The sequence below is a fragment of the Gavialis gangeticus genome, unplaced genomic scaffold (genome assembly GCF_001723915.1).
Source record: "Gavialis gangeticus isolate Ggan-Ray unplaced genomic scaffold, GavGan_comp1, whole genome shotgun sequence".
Classification (NCBI taxonomy): Eukaryota; Metazoa; Chordata; order Crocodylia; family Gavialidae; genus Gavialis; species Gavialis gangeticus.
In genome coordinates this window covers 108427005-108449874 of record NW_017728992.1, presented here as the reverse complement: position 1 = coordinate 108449874, position 22870 = coordinate 108427005, and the positions used below count along the sequence as shown (strand labels likewise).

The 22870-nt window shown below is 42.7% G+C and overlaps 1 protein-coding gene across 1 annotated transcript in view; it reads left to right on the top strand.

Annotated features, from left to right (window-relative positions):
- The window catches only part of LOC109304267 (ras-related protein Rab-10-like), a 47370-nt gene that overhangs the window by 8353 nt on the left and 16147 nt on the right, over positions 1 to 22870 (top strand). The window contains exons 2-4 of the mRNA XM_019526753.1: positions 3397 to 3457; positions 4733 to 4871; positions 16620 to 16709. Of these exons, the coding sequence (XP_019382298.1) occupies positions 3397 to 3457; positions 4733 to 4871; positions 16620 to 16709 (290 nt within the window). The remainder of the gene's footprint in view (positions 1 to 3396; positions 3458 to 4732; positions 4872 to 16619; positions 16710 to 22870) is intronic.

Genomic DNA, 22870 nt, shown 5'->3' with positions numbered 1-22870 from the left:
GGGATTACCTTCCTCTGGGCTTGGAGGATCGTCTCCTTAAGGAGCGACCACTCCCCTTGGACACCCGGCTCCCCTCCCCTCTGAGTCTTCAGCGCTTCTCCAACTAAGTTATGCAGATTCTCAAATATAACCATGCACTATGGGTTCCTTTAGTTCAGCTCTTCTTCAGCAGAACCCGATTGCACCTGTGGGCCCTTGATTTTTATGGCTTGGCTATGGCTTATTGAGGCCTGATAAACTTCAAAGAGCTTTGGGCTTTATTTTGCATTGTTGAAGAAATGTAGTATTGAAATGAGCAGTCACTCAGTAGATTGTGCAGATCTTCATAATGTTTTTTCTGCCTTTCTTCTTACATACTTCAGTGAATCTGCAATGTTGATATACAAAGTATTGACATTAGCCCACCATTAACATATAAGAAGAAACTTATGAATTACAGACCATAGAAAACAGAGTATTAAAGCTATCCTGCAAAGACAATCTATGAATACTGATGATTTTATTTCTAAACAAAGGCAGGGGCAGGGGGACCCTTCCCACAGGCAGGGGCCAGGGGACAGACCAGGCAGGGTAGGGGAATCTACTGCCACTGTTGCTGCCACTGTCCAAGCTGAGCCGAGCTGAGCCCAGCTGGAGCCTGGCAGCTTGGCTGGTATCAGCAGAAGCAGCTCTGAAGCTTCCCCTGACCCTGGAACAGTAGAAACAGCAGCAGGTGTGAGTGGAGGAAGAGGAGTGGGGTGGGGTGTTGTGGGGTGGGGTCGGGAGGAGAGGGGAGAGAGGAAACAAGTCTGAGTACCTGGGGGAAGGTGGGGGGTTCTTACCTGCCTTGTGGACTTTAAAAAGTCCCTGTAGACTCCTGCAGTATAGTCTGTTGCCACAAGTGGGTTGTGGAGGGAAGAGGCTGGGACTGGAAGTGCAGACACCCTTGTAGCACAGGTTTCTGCACCTGCATCACCCTTTGCCAGTTCCCGGATCCACCCATGAACAAAGGTGCTATGATACAACAGCACAGATTTTTAAAGTACTATAGTTTCTAATAGGTTGAGCAATCTTGATTCATGAGCAATAAGGCTACTAGTAGTAGAAAATGTTTTCTAGGGCTTGAAACATAGTATATTTTCTCTGGATTAGCATCCTTGCTATGGTATAGTTTAAGGCTTTTTTTTACTTTTATATATATATTGTGATAGTACCAAACATTGTTTCCCAACCTTCACTGAAATCAGTTATAAAGCTTTTTATGGGAGATACTACACTTTCATACAACACAGTCTTATTTTCATATGGAAGAAGTGTATGCTTTTTCAATTCTGTTAACTCAGTCAAATTCATGTAACACTGTTTAAAAGCCCTGTTAAGATGCAGGCTTATAGTTCTTACAGTTTGAAATTGTTATCTAGCTGTCTTTTTGCCTTTTCAGGAGATAAGGCCAGCTAACACTGCCAGCTAACAGGACTTTCAATTATGTTTTACTAATGTAATTGACCTAACATGATTAAACCATATCCTTTTATTCATCGAGACATACTGTAGTGGATTTGCAGTGAATAAATAGAATGATGGGGTTTTCCAGTGGTCATGTTGTGAGAATGAAACTCATTTGAAATGCTTTCTTTACAATTTCACAAACTAATTGAAGAACTAGTATAACTGCAAGGAATTGTACAATTTCCCCTTTTTTGCTGTCTCATAGATTTTAATGCATTACCTGGAGTTTCATCATATTGGAATATAAACTCCTCAGGACAAGAAAAGCATCCTGTCATAAATCTTTGTTGCACTTTTACACATGTAATATAATATACATAATATATTACATAATATATGCAATGAAAATAACAACAAATTGTAAAGAAAATCATCCTTGAGGAAAACAGTATCATGGATGCAAAGGCAACATTACAGCATTCATAGGACCAATGTCAGCTTTATCTCTAAAACATTGGGTTTAGATGCAAAGAGGTTTATATGGAGAGGCAAGATAGAAGTAATGTTCTTTACTTAATCTTGAATGTAGTCCTAGCTTAATTTATTTCTAGTCCTATTGATGCAATCCTGGATACTCAGAATCATAGAATCATAGAAAATGAGGGCTGGAAGGTACCTCAGCAGGTCATCTAGTCTACCCCTGCTCAAAGCAGGACCAACCCCAGCTAGATCATCCCAGGCAAAAGGGCAGCGGAAGCAGGGGGCACGAAGGCTCAAACTTCTTTTGTTTACTTCTGGATACTTCTCTATTTGTTAGAATTTCACCTTACACCTCAAATGTTAGTTTTCCTGTCACACAACTGCCATTTTGGGGACTTACTGATAATTTGTGATCCTATTCCCTGTGAAGTGTGGACATGTGTGCATGTGGTATTTGAGTAGGTTCAGTAGGCTGCACATTGGCTGAGCAAGTACGTGACTCAGTATGCATGTACCTAAGTGTAAATCCTAAAATCTTGGTCCTGCAAATGGAGGAGAGGTTACCTTTCATGGTTTAGCCCCAGTAGCTGAGTAGTTACACCACTTGCCCAGGAGGCAAATGCAAGAGGCCCCTCACTTAGATGGGGTTTGAACTTGAATCTCTCCAACTTCCCAGCAGAGTGCTCTCATCATCAGGTGACAGGCATTTTCCAGTCCCTTCTCCTGCCCTCCTTTTGGGATGCTTAACCTATGGCCTGATGGTTAGTGAATTGCGATGGAAGAGGCTCTCCTATATTTCCTCCTCCGACATCCAGCACTCCAGTCATCAGTTTTTGTTCTGTAGAAGTTTGACTTACACTTGCCCAGTGAACACATATATAGAGCTGCATACCGGCCTGGTTAGCATGCATCTCATTGTGCAAACTCAGTAGCTGTGTGGATGCTTATGTATCTGCACTGCAAGGGAAACGGTTTCAAACTGTGCCCAAGTATCAAAAATGGCAGTTATGCCAATGGACCACTGCTACATGGGTGTATAAGCTGAAACAGGATGCTGTCCTAAACCTTGGTACAAACCTGCAGAACTGTTATTTTGGAGCTGAATCACTTAGTCAAACACTGTAGTTTCAAATACTGCGACTGTTCTATGCATCAGCCACCAAGCTGCTGTCATATCATTTGCCTACTAATTCAGGTTTGTCAAAACTGACAGTGCACAAGGAGCTGAGTGTAAAACATTGACCTGTCTGATGGTTATTTTCGATAGAATGTACTTATGACTGACAGAGAGTTGCTTGTAATAGTTCTGGTTTTGCCACTTCTGTTTCGTGTTGCGTTTGTTCTTTTTTTGGTAATTGTCGTTCCTTTTCTCTTCCCCTTCAGATGTCCAAAATAACTATTACCTAATAACAGTCTAAAACAAAAGCTATTGTTAAAAAAAAAAAAGAGAGAAGAAAGAAATGTAACAGATTTTCTTTTTTCTTTTAGGTATTGATTTTAAAGTAAAAACAATAACGTTCGATGATACAACAGTGAAACTTCAAATATGGTAAGTTTTAATTTTTTCCCCACGAATGGAAGCCAGCGAAATTATAGTACAAGACACACAATCTCATCTGGTTTTAATTGTATGTCTATAGTCTAATTATTACTTCATAGTGCATTTTAAAATTTGAATTATGCCTAGGGGAGCTTATTGTTTACAGCAACTAGTAGACACTTAAAAAAAGCAGTTATCTCTAAAACCATTTAACATTAAGGTTTCACTGTTGTGGCATACAAATAAATTGCAGACCTCTACTACATATTAAATATAAGCAACTTTATTACAATTTTAAAGGTAAGAAACAAAGCAAATTGTTTCATTACTTCAGACACGCATGCTCATCAGAATTTTGAGGGAGGTCTAGCATGATGAATCTTTGAGCATCCCTACCTTATTTTTAAATAAGGTTGCAGCAGGAATGCTGGAGCCCAGCTATTTGAACTGAGGTGTGTTAATATTTGCAATGGTTAGAATTATTTTTAAAGGGATAATTCTTTAACTAAGTTGATGTTCTGACAACCCTAGATCTTGAGCAGCTAGATCTTCAAGGCTAATTAAGACAGCCCTGGAGACCTGCTTAAGTTTTATGGCAGTTTCCCAGAAACCAATGTGGCCTGCAGTGTACCCTGAAATCCCTGTGTTGCTGCATGGTGTGGATGGTATCCCACCCTGGCATACACCTCCCATATTAGCTGTGCTTTTAATTCACTCCCTATGTTAGAGTTTACAGAAGTCAAGCTGGCATCTACCTTTTGAGGTTCCTATGCTGGGAGAATCCTCCCTCAGCCAAGTCATATCTCCTGTTTAGAGATCTTTATACCACTTTCCTCTCCCCATCTAAAGGGACCAGTGTAGGATCTTAGCTCTTGGTGTAGCCACCCCAATATAGCGTTATTGGTGAACCTCCAATCTAAGGGTCCTACACCAGTGCATTTCTTCAGTGCATAATGCTTATTTACTCTAAAGCAAGTCATAGTACTGGTATAAAGCAATGCAGACATATTACAGTAAGGGGTATACCAGTGCAGTTACATCATTTAACCATGTAGTGGTTAAACCTCCATGTAGACAAGGACTTTGACTATTTTCTGCCTTTTCAGTTACATAAGTGTAGGCTCTAGAACAGTCAAAATATTTACAAAGCTTGCTGTCCTTTCCCTGTCCCTACAGAATAGCAGAATAGAGCATATAAGGATTTTATTCATGTGGCACTACAAAACCATTTCCATGTTCTTGCAGGGCATGCAATACCAAGTGATCTCTTATGGTGTATTGCAGGGATACTGCTGGTCAAGAACAATTCCACACGCTTAGCACTAGTTATTTCCGTGGGGCACAAGGGTTTGTTCTTGTCTATGACATCACAAATTCAGACAGCTTTCAAAGCATCACAAACTGGATAAATGAAATACATCAGGTAAGAATACCTGACTTCTGTCAGTCTTTTTTTCAGGGTGTTTAATAGCTTAATTTCCTGACTTAATGCACTTAATATGTTTAAAAAAACTATGGCCCCATCTACATGTTATAGTTATTGTGAAATTAATGAGTTAGTAGTGTAATTACCCTGAGACCAGCTACACATGCAAAGAAGCCTATTATGCCATAAAAAGCTCGAACCAGCTATAAAGTTAGACTCAAAAATGTGTACTAACTTCATAGCTGGTTGCTATTGAGATTCAATTTGCATGTATAGCAGGTTCTGCCCTATGTCTGGGAGCCCCATCAGCTGTGGGCTCCCAGCCACACAGGGTGTCCCTTGCCCAGTTGGGGATGTGAGTCCTGCAACCACAGGGGACTCTCAGCCCCAGCATCTGCAGTCTCTGGGTTCTGGCAGCACCTTACCATTGGGTCCCCACAGCATGCTTCCTGGTATCAGGACCCAGCTGGGTCCTGGCAGCTGCAGGACTGTGATCTCCCAGCCCCAAGGGTGCATGAAACTCCCAGGATAGGAGTTTCACTGCTGTGGTGATCTCTCAGCCTCAGGGGTGAATGAAACAGCCATTTCATATGATCTCACATACCTTTAGGGTTGGGAAATTGGGGCAGTTAATGGGCTCCTCCTGCACCTGCAGTGAGGTGCATTGGGCTGTAATGTGTAATCCCACAGTTCCGCTTCCTGCCATGCACATGTGTCATGGTAGGAGGCACTATTTTGTAAATTGTGGATTAGATCCTGTTTCATATTTACCTGCATATGTAAAGAGGGCCTCTAGGATAAATATTATTGCTGGTCAGGTTCAAAGCTTCTTGTCTTAGTTTGTTCCATTGCTACATACAGGGCGTGTCTATATGAGATGCTGTGTTGCCATAGCGATGAGCTATGGTGACTTAGCTCATCGCTACGCTGACACAGCACTGGCGGGCACAAACTGTGATGCCACTGCTACTGTGCAGTAGGGTTGGAAATGACCTGTGTGGCACCAGGACTGCGCAGTACCAGCGGTACCAGCAATAACAACCGTGCAGTCAGGTGCATGTGTAGACCCACCTACAGTATACTATTGTAATAGTTTTATAGTAGATAGTTTCATAGGAGATATGGAAATGCTTGGTAGGTCCTCCAGAACATCTCCATAACATTGTCAAATTTTCACCTATGATACATTTCATCTAGTATTTTGTCCAGTCTGAATTCAGATACCTTGAGGAATGGGGCTTCAGCCACCAACAGGTAGTCTCCACAATCCAGTTGAACTTGACGTGAGGAAGATTTTCCTTATATGTAACCTATGCTTTCCCTTTCTTAATTTCAGCCCACTGGTCTTAGTTATCCCAATATCAAATTAAACCATTATGTTCCATCCTTGTTGATAATTTGCCTCTATCATATATTGTTATATTCCCTTTCAATGATTACCTAAGCAATTCAGTTTTATCTTGTTTAACCTTTCCTCATAAAATTTTATCTGCTTAGGTTAAACTAACAGTAAAAAACAAAAATATTCAATATGAAATAAATTCTAGGACTGTGAATGGCGTGATTTCAGTTGCAGGCCAGTCTAGACAAAGACTCATTAGTGAGTCTCATAATTTGAATTAAATAATAAGATACAGTTCTATCAGACTTCACTATCATGTCTAATAGTTTAGTGTCTTGGGTAAACTGTAGGTGGGTATGCAGTGTAAAATAAGTGTTTTATGCAATAATGGTTAAAACACAGGGCATTTCTTCAGAATTAGTTACTCAGTGGGAGGTGATGTTACCTGATTGTGCCTTGAGGATTACCAGTAAATCTTCTTTAGCAATCCCTCATATTCGAAGATGATTGTCTTCCATGATTGTCTCATTTGTGTGTCCGAAGATAGCTGATGAGGCCTATCTGGGATCGACAGACTCTCTTATAACCACTGCCTTCATACCTGTTCATGACTAGGAGCTTCCAGACCTTACAGTTCTGTTCCCATTGCCATTAGCTGGTCACCAAAGGGCTTGAGGAATATGCTGTGTAGCCGAGCACTAGGTTGCTCACTACTAGTAAGGGTAATACGGGCGGAGCTGTCAGTCAACAGGGCAGCCCCGCTGGCGGTTGCTGAGGCAACAGATTGGGTCAGCTGACCGGAAGAGGGGCAGGGCCTGGCCTTTATAATCAGACAGGCCGAGGCCAGGGTCAGTTCCCCTCTGGCAGCCCGAGGAGCAGGAGCTCTGCTGCTGCAGAGCAGAGCCGAGCAGACCAGAGTTAAGCAGAGCAGCCACAGCGCTCCAGCGTCCGTATAATGATGAGAGGGGGTGAAGAAAACCCTGGCAGAGAGGTGAGGGAGCGCCTAGGTGGCGCGCAGTTTAGGTTATAGCCGAGCGGCTTCTTTTGTGTTGTAGCTGGTTGGCTCAGGGCTTTATGTTGCTAGTTCGTTATTATTACACCGGAGGACCAGGTGAGGCTGTAGGGGTGTGAGGAGGCCTCACGGGAGCTCCCCAGTAGTCTGGGGGTTCCTGGGTGCCCTGTACGGGCACAGCAAGCAGTGCCTGGGAGGCATGGCTGTTGGGCGTCAGTGTGGCGCTGCGTGTGGGGTGTTAAGACCCCAGCCCGTGAGGGCAGTATTTTGCCCACTAGGGCATAGGACCCCAAGAAGGGTCAGGGGGCCAGGCACGGCTACGGGTCACCTGAGCCCCGGGTACGAAAAGCGCCGGACAGGCCCAGAGAGGTCGACGGGCGCGAGAAGCACGGGACAGGCCCAGAGAGGGCGACAGGCACGAGAAGCGTGGGACAGGCCCAGAGAGGGGTGCAGATAGAACTAGGAGCCTGGAGAAGGGTGAGGCGCATGATTAGAGTCCGGAGTAGGGCTGAGCGCGCAGTGAAAAGTCCGGAGAAGGACCGAGCGTGCGGTGAGGAGCCTGAAGAGGACAGAGTGTGCGGTTGAGAAGCCCGGAGAAGGGCAACAGTGTGAACAGAAGCCCCGGAGGGGCAAGTATTGCAGAAAGGCCCCAGAGAGGGGGCAAACAGATTGGGCGCGCATACTGAGGGACCCCAGAGAGAGAAGGGGTGCGCGTATTGAGAGACCCCAGGAAGGGGCGAGCATACAGACACGAGAACATCTGGCACATCTGCAAGGCTTGGGGCGTGCTAAAGGGGAGGTTGGAGGCATGCATAGCCCATGAGGCGGGGTGCACCAGTTCAGAGTAGGGCCAGTACGAGAGTGCCGTGCCCAAGGGGACGGAAGGCAGCCTCCCATACAAAACTATATATAAGACCAAGATGTGGCGGGTGAGAAAGAGGGTGCGTTCAAGACCCAACTTGGCACGGTAGGGGCGCCAGGGGAGATCACGGCTGCTCCTGCGCCCCGCCCTGTGACATGCTGGAAAAGCTGTTTTCATGGAAGGTGCCCGTGCGTGACTTATTTTATCATGGAGAAGCTGCTGTACGTCTGCTTCCACATGGCTCTTGGCAGAACAGGACCTTGATCCAATGGCAAGGAGACCAAGACAACAGGGGATCTCGTTCCGCTGCAGCCTTCATGCACCTGTGCAGCCTTTGAGGACTTGTAGACCCATGGCTAGGGGCTGGGCAGGCTTATTCTAGTGGTGACCTGTACTTGCCATGTCACAGCACCCTCAAAGGATTTTCAGGAGGGAAAGAATTGCCATCTGCTGTCCTCACCACAGTCTAGTGGTGCTGCCACTGCTTGGTCCATGCCTGCTTATTCATCAGAGTTACCCCTGCTTATTTTATAGCTAACCTTCAATGAAGGTCTTTCCACTATCCACCACCTGTGGATGTGCTGGGTAGCTCTGCCCCACATTATTTAATTCCCCAGTAAATGCCCAATGGCAAAGTTGCTATTGCTACTTTAAGTTGAAAAAGGTACAAGGGTGGGTGGACCAAAAGTGGTTTGTAGATGTAATTAATTGGCTGATGGAGTTTCCTTTGGTAAACACTGGGAGTTGTAAGAGAGTATAAAATTTGCATTTAGGCATAATCAGATCAAACTTAATCTTTTATAATTTTATGTATCTTATCTAGATTCATATAATAATCAGACTTTATTTAGAATCATAGAGTTTTTGTAAAAGCATCTGTCTAGTGTTCCAGGCCCTTTCCACAAATTAAAAAAATTACAACCCTTGTGAATTAGCACTCCTGGTAACAGATCCTCAATCACTTAATAGAAAACTAACTGTCAGTAGGGTAATAAATCAAATTTGTTTGCATTTCAATTAATACTAAGAGTGTAATAAGATAATTTTTTTAGCAACAAATCTATTATTACTGCTCGAGTGAGTTCAAGTCATACAAGAACCTCAATATTTAGGTCATTCTTACATTGAGGTCTAAAGGTAACTCAGTACTCTGACTTTCTGTGAAAAGCTGAGTAGAAAAAATATGCTCAGTAAAGACTATAGAAAACTTAATTGACATATTCTTTATGCCTGTATCAGAGCTGTCATGCCCTTATAATAGTATGTTTATTGCAGGAAAATTACTTCAGAAGCTGCTTTAGTTTTTCTTTATAAGTTTAAAAGAATTGCAGACAAAACTGACTTTTAATACATTATGTGTTGTTGATTGGGAAAATGGTTTAAAGGTGTTAGAAATTGCATGCAACTATTCAGAAGGACTGAGAGTTCAGTTAGGCCTATAAAAATAAATAATTATATGAAATAAAGTAACTGCATATAATTTGGAATTTGTTTATACCAAGATCTGCACCAGATGGCAGCTGAGCCCCTGTACACAGACACAATGCCCTAGATTCTCTTTTAGATGCATACGACTTTTTTGCATTGTGCTGGTGTCACAAAATTACTATAAAGACAGCATAACCAACAGCAGCTAGACCAGGTTTATACTGCAAGGTTTGCTTCCTTAGCTGATGGAGCTATACTGACAAAACTCCTGGTGTGGACACAGCTCTCTTGACATAAGAGAGACAAAAAGCCTGAGGCTTAATTGATTCTATCTTCACAGGGTAGTCTAAGCAGTGTAGATTGAACTGATAAGCAAGTGAACAGACTTTTGATTCTGAAAATGCAGCCATATGCCCGCAGTGGCCCAGGCCAGAAGATGCGGGGCACTAGAGCATGCCTCCCTGGTTGACCGTAGCAGACAGCTTGGGCCAAGGCTAGCCCACTCACCCTTTGAGGTGGGGTTTACAGGGAGATGCAAAGCATCCTGGGATGCTGGGGGGCTGTGAGTTAACTTGACTCTGGAGGGGATCTGGGCTGGAATTTCAATAAACCAATTTAACCTAAATCAGTTAAGTCTGATACCACATCCATCCAGGTTTATCTTAAACCAATTTAGGCTATTTTGAAAGCACTTTATGTGCACTGAACTTCTGGGCTAGGGACATTATCAGTTTTTAGCACCAGATCAAAATCAGCCTTGTAGGTGCTTTTGCTTAGTGATTGCAGTGTCTAAAGCTTAGGTGTTTTGCCAAAGATGAGTGATCCAACCTAAAAGAGTTGGACACCTTGGATACTGGCACAATAAATGGGGAGATTAAGGAGCATCTAGGAGCTGAACAAGGAATGGTGTGCAGCTAGCCAGTAGGAAATACTAAGCGTAAGGGCCTACCTCTCATAGTTCTCTAGAGCATAGGTGTAGCTACAGGGATACACATAGAGTATCTCTGTCATCTTGAAATCCAGAACACACAGAGTGGAGACACATTTCTGAACAAGGATGGTTAACTCACCCTGATAACCCTTATAGCAGCATTGAATTCAGCATAAAGCACACCCTGTTCACTCTTGAGCATGACTACTGGTGATGTCCACTTTTTGCCACTGAGCATAATGGTTATGTAGGAAATAGGAGATCTGGGTTTGAGACTCTCCTCATCCTGAGAGGACTCAAACTCACATCTCTCACTTCCATGAGACAGCCCTAGCTCCCCACTGGCAACAAAAATGCAAAAGTTAGGAGAACAAGAAAGAGAGGGCTGTGAAGAGGGCACTCTCCAGGAAGTCTGTGTTCCAGTCCCTGCTACCAGGGACTGGGTCCCTGATTTTTAACCAATGACTCTTTTGCTTGTATTCCTTCTGGCCCTACGACTGTTATTCTATTGGCTGCCTAGTGGCCTCACTTCAGCAGGAGAGGTGGGGAGGACCCTAACTAGCCTACTCAATACCTTGCTGTTTAGGGCACTTTCCTGGGAAGAGGAAGATGCAGATTGAGGAGGAGCTAGAAACCAGATCTCCCATTTCCTAGTTATGTCTCCAACAATGAGGCTGTTGGGCGCGAGTGAGTGGTAGTACCACGACCCTTATAATGACAGTGTTTTGTAATGAACTGTATGCAGGCTGTCAGTGTCAGAGATGCTGCATAGGCTCTCTGGCTTCCTAAAGAATTGAGGACTTGGGCAGAGTTTAAGTGTCTCTCATCACTGCTCTGCATCTCAACCGAATCTTGGTGGGAGTTAGGCACATATGGAGCTAGCATGAATTTTACTGCTTTGGTGTCTGCAGATTTTTTCCAGGCATCAGATGCCCAATGAATCCAGGTTCCTAAGCATTTTGTGACTGCTGGACTATGTTTGATCTGGATTGTTTTTGTGATCAGAAGGTCAATTTAACTCTAATCAAAATGAATGCTTGCTGATAGCTAAAAACTTGTACCTTTTGGATATATTTCCAACAAGAGTGAAAGAGAACTAGATAAAATAAAGTAAAACCAGGTGCTTAGATTCCTGTGGGAGATATGTATAAGAATTGCAAATGTAGGTGGTATAAGCCCTAAGTATGTAACCACCTGCAGGAATCAGTGGATTCCTTGAAAACGTAATCATCATTAATTATAAAGAATAAATTTACAATTTATATGGTCTAGTGATTTGAGGAAAGTCACTGTCTTGCCATGTGACTTCATGTACTTCCCAAGGCATGGACAGACATAATAACGTCTATATTGGTGGAATCAGCATTACACTTGTGTAAGAAATGAATGCACAGGTAATACAAACTAGGGGAGACTTCCCCCAATCCAAAAGATAATTACTCCCAAAAAACTGAGGATAAAATACTATGATGCAAGTTACACTTTCCTTGGTCTGTTGTCCTTTTGGGACAGTTGTTTGCTAAAGGCAAATGGGCCATTACTTGTTCCCTTACTGCTTTGCAATGAAGTGCTACAATAACCATCTACCGTGTTATCTGTCCCAAGAAAGTTGCACGTGTCCTTTCTTGACTTCACTCTAATTTACATTGGTATAGAAACTGACTTCAGTTAGGTTATATGTACATATCCTGTCTCCTCTTAATAGTTTTTCCTGCTCAAATGTATTGTGATGCTTAGTTATTAGTTAGAGCTGTCAACTTCCATACTATACTGTCTTGCCAAAAAGTTCTGTTTTCCTTTCCACTCTCTTAATATGTAACTGAATAGTGACTATCATAATCACACCAATAAGCTCATTGTTGGTCCATAAAGGATAAATGGGGGAGTTTGTGGAGGATAAGTGAGGTAATTCTTTGAGGCACCAAGCCTTAACTGGCTACTTTTGTATAGGGAAATATCAAGCGTGTGTTTGTGTCATCACTGTCCTACTGTAAGTAAGGTAGAATGCAGCTGTTTAATCTTAGTGTCCATTTATACCAAGGATGACCCAGACCTGCTGTCTGGATCTGGCAAATGGAGCCATGTCATCTGGCCTGCGGGTCTCACCCTGGTTCTGGAAATGTGGTGGTACGGTGAGTGGTGGATGCATTAATTGTTGCAGCTCCTGGAATGTGGCAATTAATGCTGCTGCTGCCACTCACTGCACTCAACGTTTTGGATCTGTGAGGAATCCCACAGGCCAGATCAGGAGCACAGAATGATGTCATCGGGCCCATGGGACAGGAAATTTGGGGCAGGAGGATTAGCAGCTATTGTGTGTCTAGGAACCACAGCAATTAATGCTGCCATACCAGATTCCAGATCCCATGGATCAGGTGGTGCAGCCCCGGATCTGGCCTGTAGACTGGCCCTGTTCTTTAGATCTGGCCCAGGGACTGACTTTGCACCAGTAGCTGGGCACCACTAATCTATACCAGATAAAAAGATTGTCAAGGGCTAATTTTCCAAATAACCTGAAGGTATGATAGCTACTTGCACCTACTTTGTTAGAAGTTTTTATATTACTTCTATGTGCTTGCATATTCTACCCTTGTGAAGTAATATTTCTGTAAAATGAAGGGAGAAAATTATATTGGAAGAATAACATCTTGGCTTTCAAAAGATAAAACATGGAAAGGAATATGGAAAATAAGTTCACATTTGTACACCTCATTTGTTGTGATGCGTGCATATTCAAATCATCATTTGCATATCAGAGTGCATAGCCATGTATTTAATTGGTTTGGGGCACCAATTAGGTGGCCACAATTTTACAAATAGAGTAGAACATGAATTAACCAAGACCTCGGAAGGAGTCCATGTCAGAGCTTGGTTAAGAGAATACAGTAATCTCTCATCATAACTCTCATGTTCATAGTCTTGTCTTCTAATCAGCCCTCTATGTCATGCTTTTTGGCTGCTCCCCCTTGTGGCCAGAGATCACAATGACTTAAACATTGCTGAACTGGTGGGAAATTTTTGATAAACTATTTTTTGCCAGAAAAGAAAAGAAGGAAAAACAATTTACTGGAGCCAAACTCTCTTGACTTGAAAAGAAATAAGTTTTGCAATTGTCCAGCTGTCCTTTTTTGACATTTTTGCTTTACAGGTTGAAATGACTTTTCCTTTTCAGATTGGAGTAAATTTAGACTAATGAAAGGTAAAAAAAAAAAAAGAGAAAATTGGAACTGAAAAGAATCATAAAGAATATTTTGACCTCCCACATCCCCTCCCCCACCTCTGATGCAGACAGGTGGCTGCATTTGCATCCACAATGGCAGTATCACCCTTGTAGCAAAAACTATTTTGGAATCCATTCCTTCCCACATTAACACCCCAGCCCTCCAAATTTAGGGAGTTTTAGACTTTGGTTTTGTACTTCCAAGTTTAATTATTTTGAGGGGTCACAAACATTATATTCTTTTGACCCTAGCTAAATTCCTGTCCCTGGGGCGTGGGGCTGGACTCGATGATCTTCTGAGGTCCCTTCCAGCCCTAATGTCTATGAAATCTATATGAGGTTTTGGAACACTTACCAGTTCTTATTCTCAGGAAATGCAAATCAGCTTAACTGGATTGATGATACTGCTTGGGGTCAGATCAGATTTTAATGCCACTAATTTACATTGGCTTAAGGTCTCAAAGGTATCATCTACAATATGAATTGCTTGAAAATGAAAGGGGCAATTTCAGTCTGACATATATTCTATAGTAGTCCAAAGTCAAATTATGTTGAATGAACATTTCAAGCTGCAAAAAAGCTCTCATATTTGTAAAACATTTTGAGAGTCATGGAGGGAACATATTACCAAAAGGCAAACTTATTAGTAAATTATATTAACAGGAAAATCAAATTATAATTTTTTTCTGAAGGAATTGTTGTCTTAAAGGCTTTTTGATGTTGTTTATCTTTTTAAAGTTATTTTGAAAGAACATTCCTGTGCAAAAAATATTCTTACTTTTTAGTATGGGAATGAACTTGCTAATTTAAAACATGGATTCCATGTTTTTTGTAAAGAAAGTATGTTTTACCCTTTACTTTTAACCTTTTTCTTCAAAGTAAAGTCAAATGTCACTTAGGAAAGCTTTAGATACATAAAAACTTCTTTCAAATAAAAAAATGATTATGTGATGTGATTAAATTGTCTATTTACCATACCCTATTTTAGGGACTGATGTAATTTTATGTAGGAGAACCATTGACCTTAATGAGTAAAGCTCCAGTGCGTTCTGAAACAGCCAACATTTTGGTCTATTAATCCAGGTTAGATTGATTCATTATTTTAGGCCTGTACTTTGTACTCTTATGATGATCTTACTTCATTTTAATACTACATTATCTTGAGCATCAGCTGCAGTTATGAAATGAGATTAGCTGACTCCAAAATGAGAGTGGATTAAAAAATGAAATGGTATTCCTTAATAATAAATTGTGCCTAGTTCTGTACTTTCATATGAGGCAACTTAGTTGTAAAAGTGCAAATATACTAAAAATGATGATTAGGTCTGTCATCCTTTAATGGATATTTTCTTTGTATATCTCTAAGTGTGTGTATGTGCATGTGCACACTGGTGGAAGGATATGGCTGTATGTGGCTTTAGTGTCTGTTAAAGTACTTAGAGTGACAGGTCTGCAGAATGAAATGTTCTATAGAGCTACATACATTATAGTACTGGTTGCAGCAAAGTGAGTTTTCCTGATCCTTATCTGTTTGGATTACCTCTAGAATTGGAAGGGTAATTAATTCTTCATGCTCATTCATCCCCTTGTATAACTGTATCACGGTGGGGGGGTTTCTAATGTCGATGCCTGCCCAGTATGAACCGGACTGAGGCCACTAACTCTGAGGGATAAGAAGTGGTATTAAATATGTATAAATATTACATATTTCATGGTGTCAGTCTGCAGGTTCTGTGTTCTGTTACAGAACTTTTCACTTCCTTTCTCATCATTCCAGTCTTTAGCTGTAATAGACAGGCCTAAAATAATAGTGTTATAGAGCATCCAGTACATTTTAGACTCGTGATATATGTAACTGGGTTAGCAGGACAGCTAATGGTAGACAAAGGACAGAATGGTTGATTCTTGCTCCTGTTGAAGTTAATGCAGTTTTGGTATTTCAATAACTTTATAGTAGCTTTTTAAAAATGTTTTAGAATAATTGATTCACCGTAAGTTCGGGCACTTCGAGTGTAATTCTACCACCCTAGTATACAATAGAGTGTGGAAAAAATGCCCAGAGCTTCTTATTACACCCCTTCCACTCAGGCAGTATAAAAAACTCTTCTGATAGTACTCACAGCTAGGGACCTACCTAAGTCACGGAGGCTGCCTCCGTATATCATGGTCCCAGTGCGGTGTTTGGCACCATGTTCACAGCAGAATGATGCAGCCCCATCCCCCTACCCCTCCCACCTCTAGCCAAGGGGACCTAGAAGTCCTGCCCCTCCCTGGAGATTGACAGTCTCCAGCTTTGGAGGTGGGGGTGGGTACCTCAGCCAATCAGAGGCATGGGGAGTCTGCAGCTCTAATCTGCAAAAATCTCGTTGTACTGCCTCTCTGTTTCTCCCCCCTCCCCATACTTCAGGATGCCAGGGCTTCCCACCTCTGTTTGCAGCTCTCTTTTCACATCCCCCTCTCCATTTTCCTGCTTTTTTGCAGTCCCCGTGCTTTTTCGTGGGAACCAGGCTTTTTCACAGAGGACTTGCCAAATTTGCAGTTTCCATAAAAATCATGTAATTGTGGATTTTGTAGGTCCCTACTTATGACAACTAGAAAGTAGAACTAAGTAATATGTCATCTGGTATACCGTATCAGTCTTGTGGGGCGCTTCCAGGCCTATAAATCCCCAGTATCAAGTATTTGTTAGAAGACGGGGTCATGAGCTTTGAACCTTGCCAGAGATGGAGCATAGTATCTCCTATTCTCTCTGCGTTTTCCTTGTTTTTTAGAATACTGCCTTAGTTAAGTGGACTTTCATAACTGACTGCATAACTCATCCCTCAAAAAATTTAGGCAAAATGTATTTCTTTTCAAGGACATGAAATGTTAAAGGTAGAACGAAAAAAGCTTTTTCCCCCCTTAAACTTGATTATGCTTGTTAATGATGTTTTTCTTTCTTTGTTATTAGAAAGCAGATGACGAGGTGGAAATAATACTGTTGGGTAATAAGTGTGATAAGGAGACAGAACGTGTAATCCCAAAACAAAAAGGGGAAAAGGTATGCATTGATCACTAGTGCTTTTGTCTAACGCTTTTAAGTTTTTAGCATTTGGCTATGAACTGTGACATTAAAAACTGTAATATGTTCCTGAATTCTAAATATTCTGTTATGAATTGCTTCAGAAGAATAGTTTTTTAATATGTGACCAGAATAGAGCAAGTAAGTTTAGTAGTTGCTCTTTAGAACACTGATTTTTGTATTACATTTTAAAACATACTTACTGTAGAGTGTCTAGCATGACACTTGAAAATTCATTATTTTCAGAGCCAGACTTTTAAAAATATTTAGAGTCTTCATGTGCACTGTATTACTTTTCAAGAGAGAGACTGAAATATGTTCCACAATTTTCTGATACCTGATGTACCACTAGTCTTCTATATCAGTATCTTTCAGCCTTCTTACATTGTTGTTTTCAGAAAATGACTTTTCATTGTCTTCCACTCAAGACCACAAGCAATACAAAGTCTGGAGGTGGGCTTAGAGTATATAATATTCTTCTAAAATATCTTTAAAAAATATCCTTGGTAATATGGATTGACTTGCACTGGGCATGCTAACTTTTGTTTTTTATTCTTCTGTTTCTGAGATTTTTTATTGGTAGGCATTGTACAATCCCAGTGAATTAGTTATTATTGAAAACTAAACCATGTTTTGGGGTACTGTGAATCATTTAAAAATCCTAAAACTAAAATGTCTCTTTTAATTTCTCTTCCATTATGCAAAAAATGGGGTGTAAATAAGGGGGTTTTGTCATTACCTTTTTGTTTTTTAGGGTTAGATCGGCAGTGGCATGACTATATTCAGTTTGCGTCTTTCTTGGAACACACAGTGATTCCTTTTAGTTGCACCTATTAAAGGACTTTGTTTTGAGAGTAATTTCTGCCTGGGGTCCACAAGCAGCACTATGAAAAGCCTTAATATAAGATTTGATTACCTAGAGAACCTCCAGTTTCCCTACCTCCCAGTGCAGTATCTGTAACTGACAGGGCAGCAACTTCAACCCATGTTCTGAGTCCCCATGTTACAGCCCTTCTTCCCCCCTACCCATGATTTTTCTTAGGGTCCAGGCTGCAGACAATCTTCTCAAACACTTAAGTTAATTACTGCCTCTGAGGCTGCAGTAGCTGGCAGCAGAGAGAATCTTCTGCCTCTAGCATCAAGCCATCTGTGAGTTTTCATTGTCTTCTGCTTCAGGCTTCCCTGGTATTCTGATTTCACCAAAATCAGTATCACATGGCATTTCTCTGTATCCTACGTTGCAGGGCAGAGTGGCACCTTATAGACTAATCAGTTAATCTATGAGGTACCACAGTGCCCTGCCTTCTGCCTGACTTCAGACTAGCATGGCTAACTACCTCACTCTGTATCCTAGCTTGTTGTCACTTTGCTTTGCTTGGCTAGCAAAAGTGAAGAGGAAGAAGACTAGGTCTGAGTGAATAGGGTGAGATGTAGTTACATGCAGAAGTGTAACAAGCAGTTTTTATAGCCAAGGCAGCAGTGGTGGTGGTAGCTGCCAGTATTGTTCCACCTCTAAATTGGTGCCCAGACCTGGTGCCCTGCTTGCCTACCCCTACTTACATTACTGGGAAGAATGCAAGCAGAAGTCTGGCCTTGATGCAGGGGACACAAGGAGGGCAGTGCAGAGATTTGAAGAAGCAGAATGTTGGGGAAAGAAGGTTTTTTTGTACCTGCACTCAAGGTGGTCTGAGGTGTGTGAGAGTCAGGGAAGCCAGAAAAGAGACTGCTCAAGGGAAGAGATGTCCAAAGTAGGAAGCAGGGGTTAGCTGGGAAGGAGCAAACAGGGATGGCAAACAGGTAAGATTCATTGGCAGCTTCCTTTTATAGGGAAATGTGGGGAGGTAATAGGCAACATAGAGTTTGCAAACCTGGGTAGGAGGGAGGTCAGTGACAGAGGGAATCAAGGCAGCAGGAACTGACTGCAGTCTTGTTTTCTTGTGTTTCTTGTTTTGTTAGGGTGGTGGGAGAATGGAATCCCGTAGGGATGTGCTCAGATGGTGGTAGGAAAACAAGGCATTCAGATTGAAGTTTAGAATCTGTGTTCCTGCTCCTCCCATGGCCTGCAGGTAATGGACAAGTCTCTCTCTCTAGCAACTGGTTCAGGCCTGGTTGTGGGGCCATGCATCTGATCAATTCCAGAAAGTGAGGAAATGTTCTGTATGTCAAAACCCTATCAATTTTAATGAAAATCATGCAGAAGATAGGGCAAGGTGGCATATTAGGAACATTACACAAGTTCGATACATAAGTCTAACTTGAATCAGTCGAGCGTACCTTGCACAAGGTCCATCTTAGGCTGCTTATGCATTTTTAGACTGTTGTGTGTGTGCTGAACTTCTGTACAGTTACAGATTTAGGTTGATCTGCGTTCACATCGACCGGTCTAAATTTAATGTTTGTATGTGCCTTTAGGGTACCTGTACATGTGCAGAGCAGGCATTTTCAAAGGCACTGTAACTTTTGCACTTTACTTAAAGCATTTTAGATGCAGGGCCTTAAAACTTAATAGATGTTCCACAGCTTGGTGCAAGTTTTGTGTCTTGCTGTAGTTCTGTAGAGTAGGAGCTAGGGCAGGAGCGGGCAAAATATGGCCCGCAGGGTAGATCTGGTCTGCCAGGCCATTCTATCCAGCCCGTGGAGCCCCTAAACAATTTGGTAAATTAATATTTATTTGCCCTGGTTCCCTGTCAAAGCTAGCTGGAGATGGGCAGTAGGACCCAGAGGGAGCCCTCAGCAGGCTTGCAGGCATGAGCAGCCCACCCCCACTCACCCCCAGCCAGTTCCTTGCTTTCCTGCCCCCGCCCTGCTCCAGCACCACATGGCTGTGGCTCCCGGCTGCATCCCCGGACCACGGAGCATGGGACCACACTGGTAGGGGTGTGTGTGTTGGCAGGACAGGGGCAGCGTGTGTGTGTGTGTTCTTAGGGTGAATCCCACACACATACCCCTCCATATACATGCACCTACACCTGCCCTCGCACTGCCATACACAAACCCCAGCCACCCTCTGCCCATACCCATCTACACCCACATACCCACAGCCCCCACAAACCTATACCCACCCTCACAATATACAAGAATAAGACTTAATTTTAAGCTACTGTGCAGTCACCTCTGCATACACTACACAAACACATGTAAATCAGGACAGAAATATTTTTTAAATCAAATTAATGAATGTTGTAGATGACCACTTTTTAGAGTATAATTTGGTATTTTTCTGGTTCTGAGATGGCAAAACCCCTTGCTGAAAGGAGTACTTCCTGGGACAAGGGGAGGGACTTCTGGTGGCAAAGGTCAGGAGTTAGGGGATGGGACTTCTGGTCACAAGATAGTGACCAGGGGGTGGGGCTACCCATGTGGCCCTTGACAGCTTACCAAAACTTGGTAAGCAGCCCTCCACCCAAAATAATTGCTCGCCCCTGAGCTAGGGGGTGCCAGATGTTGGACAATGCAGCTTGAGGCCACGGGGAAACCCCAGTTAAATAAATGTGCAATAAGGTGAACTAGGTAGGTTGAGATGCAGTACTACAGTTCACCTTACATTTAAAACACATACAACAAGGTTTAATTAAGGCAACTTCTACCATTTTTAAAATGTTTTAAAGTCACCCATGTGTATTAAGTGATGGCTTTAGAACACTTTAAATGGTGAAAATCATCATAGAATCATAGAAAGAAGGACCAGAAGGGACCTGTAAGATCCTCAAGTTTGGTCCCCTGCCAGGGGCAGGAGGTAATTGGGCTCAAACGAGCTCAGTGATGTATTTGTCCAGCCTCCTCTTAAAGACTGCCAGAGATGGCAACTGCACCACCTCTGCTGGAAGTGTGTTCCAGATTCTAGTTACCCGTACAGAAAAGAAGCTTTTCCTTATGTCTAGCTGAAACTTTTCCTCAACTAGCTTGTGTCCATTGGTTTGCGTCTTCCCAAGGGGGGCTTTTCTGAAAAGTTGTTCTCCTAGATCCTGGTGTTCTCCCTTGACATATTTGTAGGCTGTTATCAAGTCACCTCTCAGCCTTCTTTTGCTCAGGCTGAACAAACCCATATCCCGAAGTCACTCCTCATAGGGCCTATCCCCCAGGCCTTTGATCATGTGGGAGGCCCTTCTCTGCACCCGTTTGAGCTTGTCCACATCCTTCTTGAAGTGTGGTGCTTAAAACTGAACACAGTACTCCAGCTGTGGCCTCACCAACACCGAATAGAGGGGAGGAGCACCTCTCTGGATCTGCTGGCAGTGCACCTGCTGATGCATGCCAGAGTTCTATTTGCTCTGTTGGTGACTTTGTCACACTGGTGGCTCATATTCGTCCTCTGTTCAGTTGACACCTCCAAGTCCCTTTCAGAGGCAGTGACAGCCAGTGGACCACTGCCCATTGTATAGATATGGTGAGGGTTCTTCCTACCCCGATGAAGGACCCGGCATTTGTTCCTGTTGAACCTCATGTGGTTTTGTTCAGCCCATAGGACCAGCCTGTCAAGGTCCTCTTGAATCCTTGACCTGTCCTCTGATGTACCCGCTTGTCCCCACAGCTTGGTATCATCCACAAACTTAATCATTGCACTTTTCACTCCCTTATCCATGTCATTTATAAAGATGCTAAAGAGCACAGGCCCAAGCACTGACACCTAGGGTACACCACTGGAGATTACCTTCCAGGATGAGGCCACCCCATCAATTACAGCTCATTGGGATTGGCCACTGAGCCAGTTCCCAATCCACCTCACTGTAGCCTGGTCTAGGCCAGTACTCTCCAACTTATCTGACAGGATATAATTGGAATCAAAGGGACAGGGGCCAAGAGACCTGATTGGCTCAACAGAGACATTAGGGAACTTCTCTGCCTTTTCACGGGGGTCAACTGTGGGCTTCCCCTCTGTGTTCAGTAGGGGTGCCACCGCAGAGCTTGATTTTTTTTTTTCTTGCTCCCTATGTACCTATAGAAGGATTTTTTGTTATCTTTAATATCAGTCACCAGCTTAATTTTCATGAATGCCTTAGCTTCCCGTGTCTCATGTCTGCAGACCCTGGCTGCATGAGTGTACTCTTCTCTGGATCCTGATCTATTTTTCCATTGCATGTATGTTTCTTTTTTCTTTTTGAGAAGTTCCCTAATGTCTCTGTTGAGCCAATCAGGTCTCTTGGCCCCTGTCCCTTTTTTTGATCACATGGGAATGGCCTCTTTTTGAGCAGTAAGAATAGCCTTCTTGAGGAAGTGCCATCCTTCATGAGCTCCCAAGTTGTCCAGTTGCTGGTTGTGAAGGGCATTTCCAACTAGATTCCTGAGTTTACCAAAGTCTGCCTGTCTGAAGTCTAGGACTTCTGTTCTGCTGATAGAGTTTCCAGCCTTCAGTAGATTGTGAATCTGATCAGATCATGATTGCTGTCACCCAGAGCACCTCCAATCTTAAGGTCACTTACCATGTCTTCCTCTTTAGCCAGCACCAAGTCCAGAGTGGTTTTATTCCTAGTGGGCCCCCCCACAGCCTGTGTCAAGAACAGGTTGTCTGTAGTTGCCAAGAAGTTGGTCAATTGGCTGGAGCTGCCTGAGCGATCTTCGCAACAGATGTCAGGGTAGTTGAAGTCACCCATGATAATCAAATCTTTAGTACTGTCTGCTTCAGCCAGTTCATTGTAGAATGCCTGGTCGCTCTCCTGTTCTTGGTGGGGAGGCCTATAATAGACTCCCACCATCAGGTCCCCTTCATGTGTATAGGCACCCTTAGAGACTAACTGGTTCAGAGAGGAATGAGCTTTTGCAGGCAACAACCTACTTTTTCAGGTGCCATTAATGGACTAAGAAGGCTCACTCAGCTAAATATTTCTCTCTTTGGTCACTATTGCATATATTTGGCATTCTGCAAAGACAGACTAGATTCTTGTTTTGTTTTTGCTATATTTTAAAGTAGCAATGTTCCTTGCTTTGTGGCATTAGACTGAGGAGGGTTTTTTCCTGACGTGGTGTTATTTGATATTTATTAGGGCATGCTGGTTTGTTAGCTTTATGCTGTAATTTGAGAAGAAGGTTCAAAATCTTTCAGGCATATAACAATGAAAAACAAATTATTTCTCAGGCCTGCTGAAATAGAGAGAGATAGAAACAGTCTTTTTATGTGGAAATAAAACAATAGGAGCAAAAAG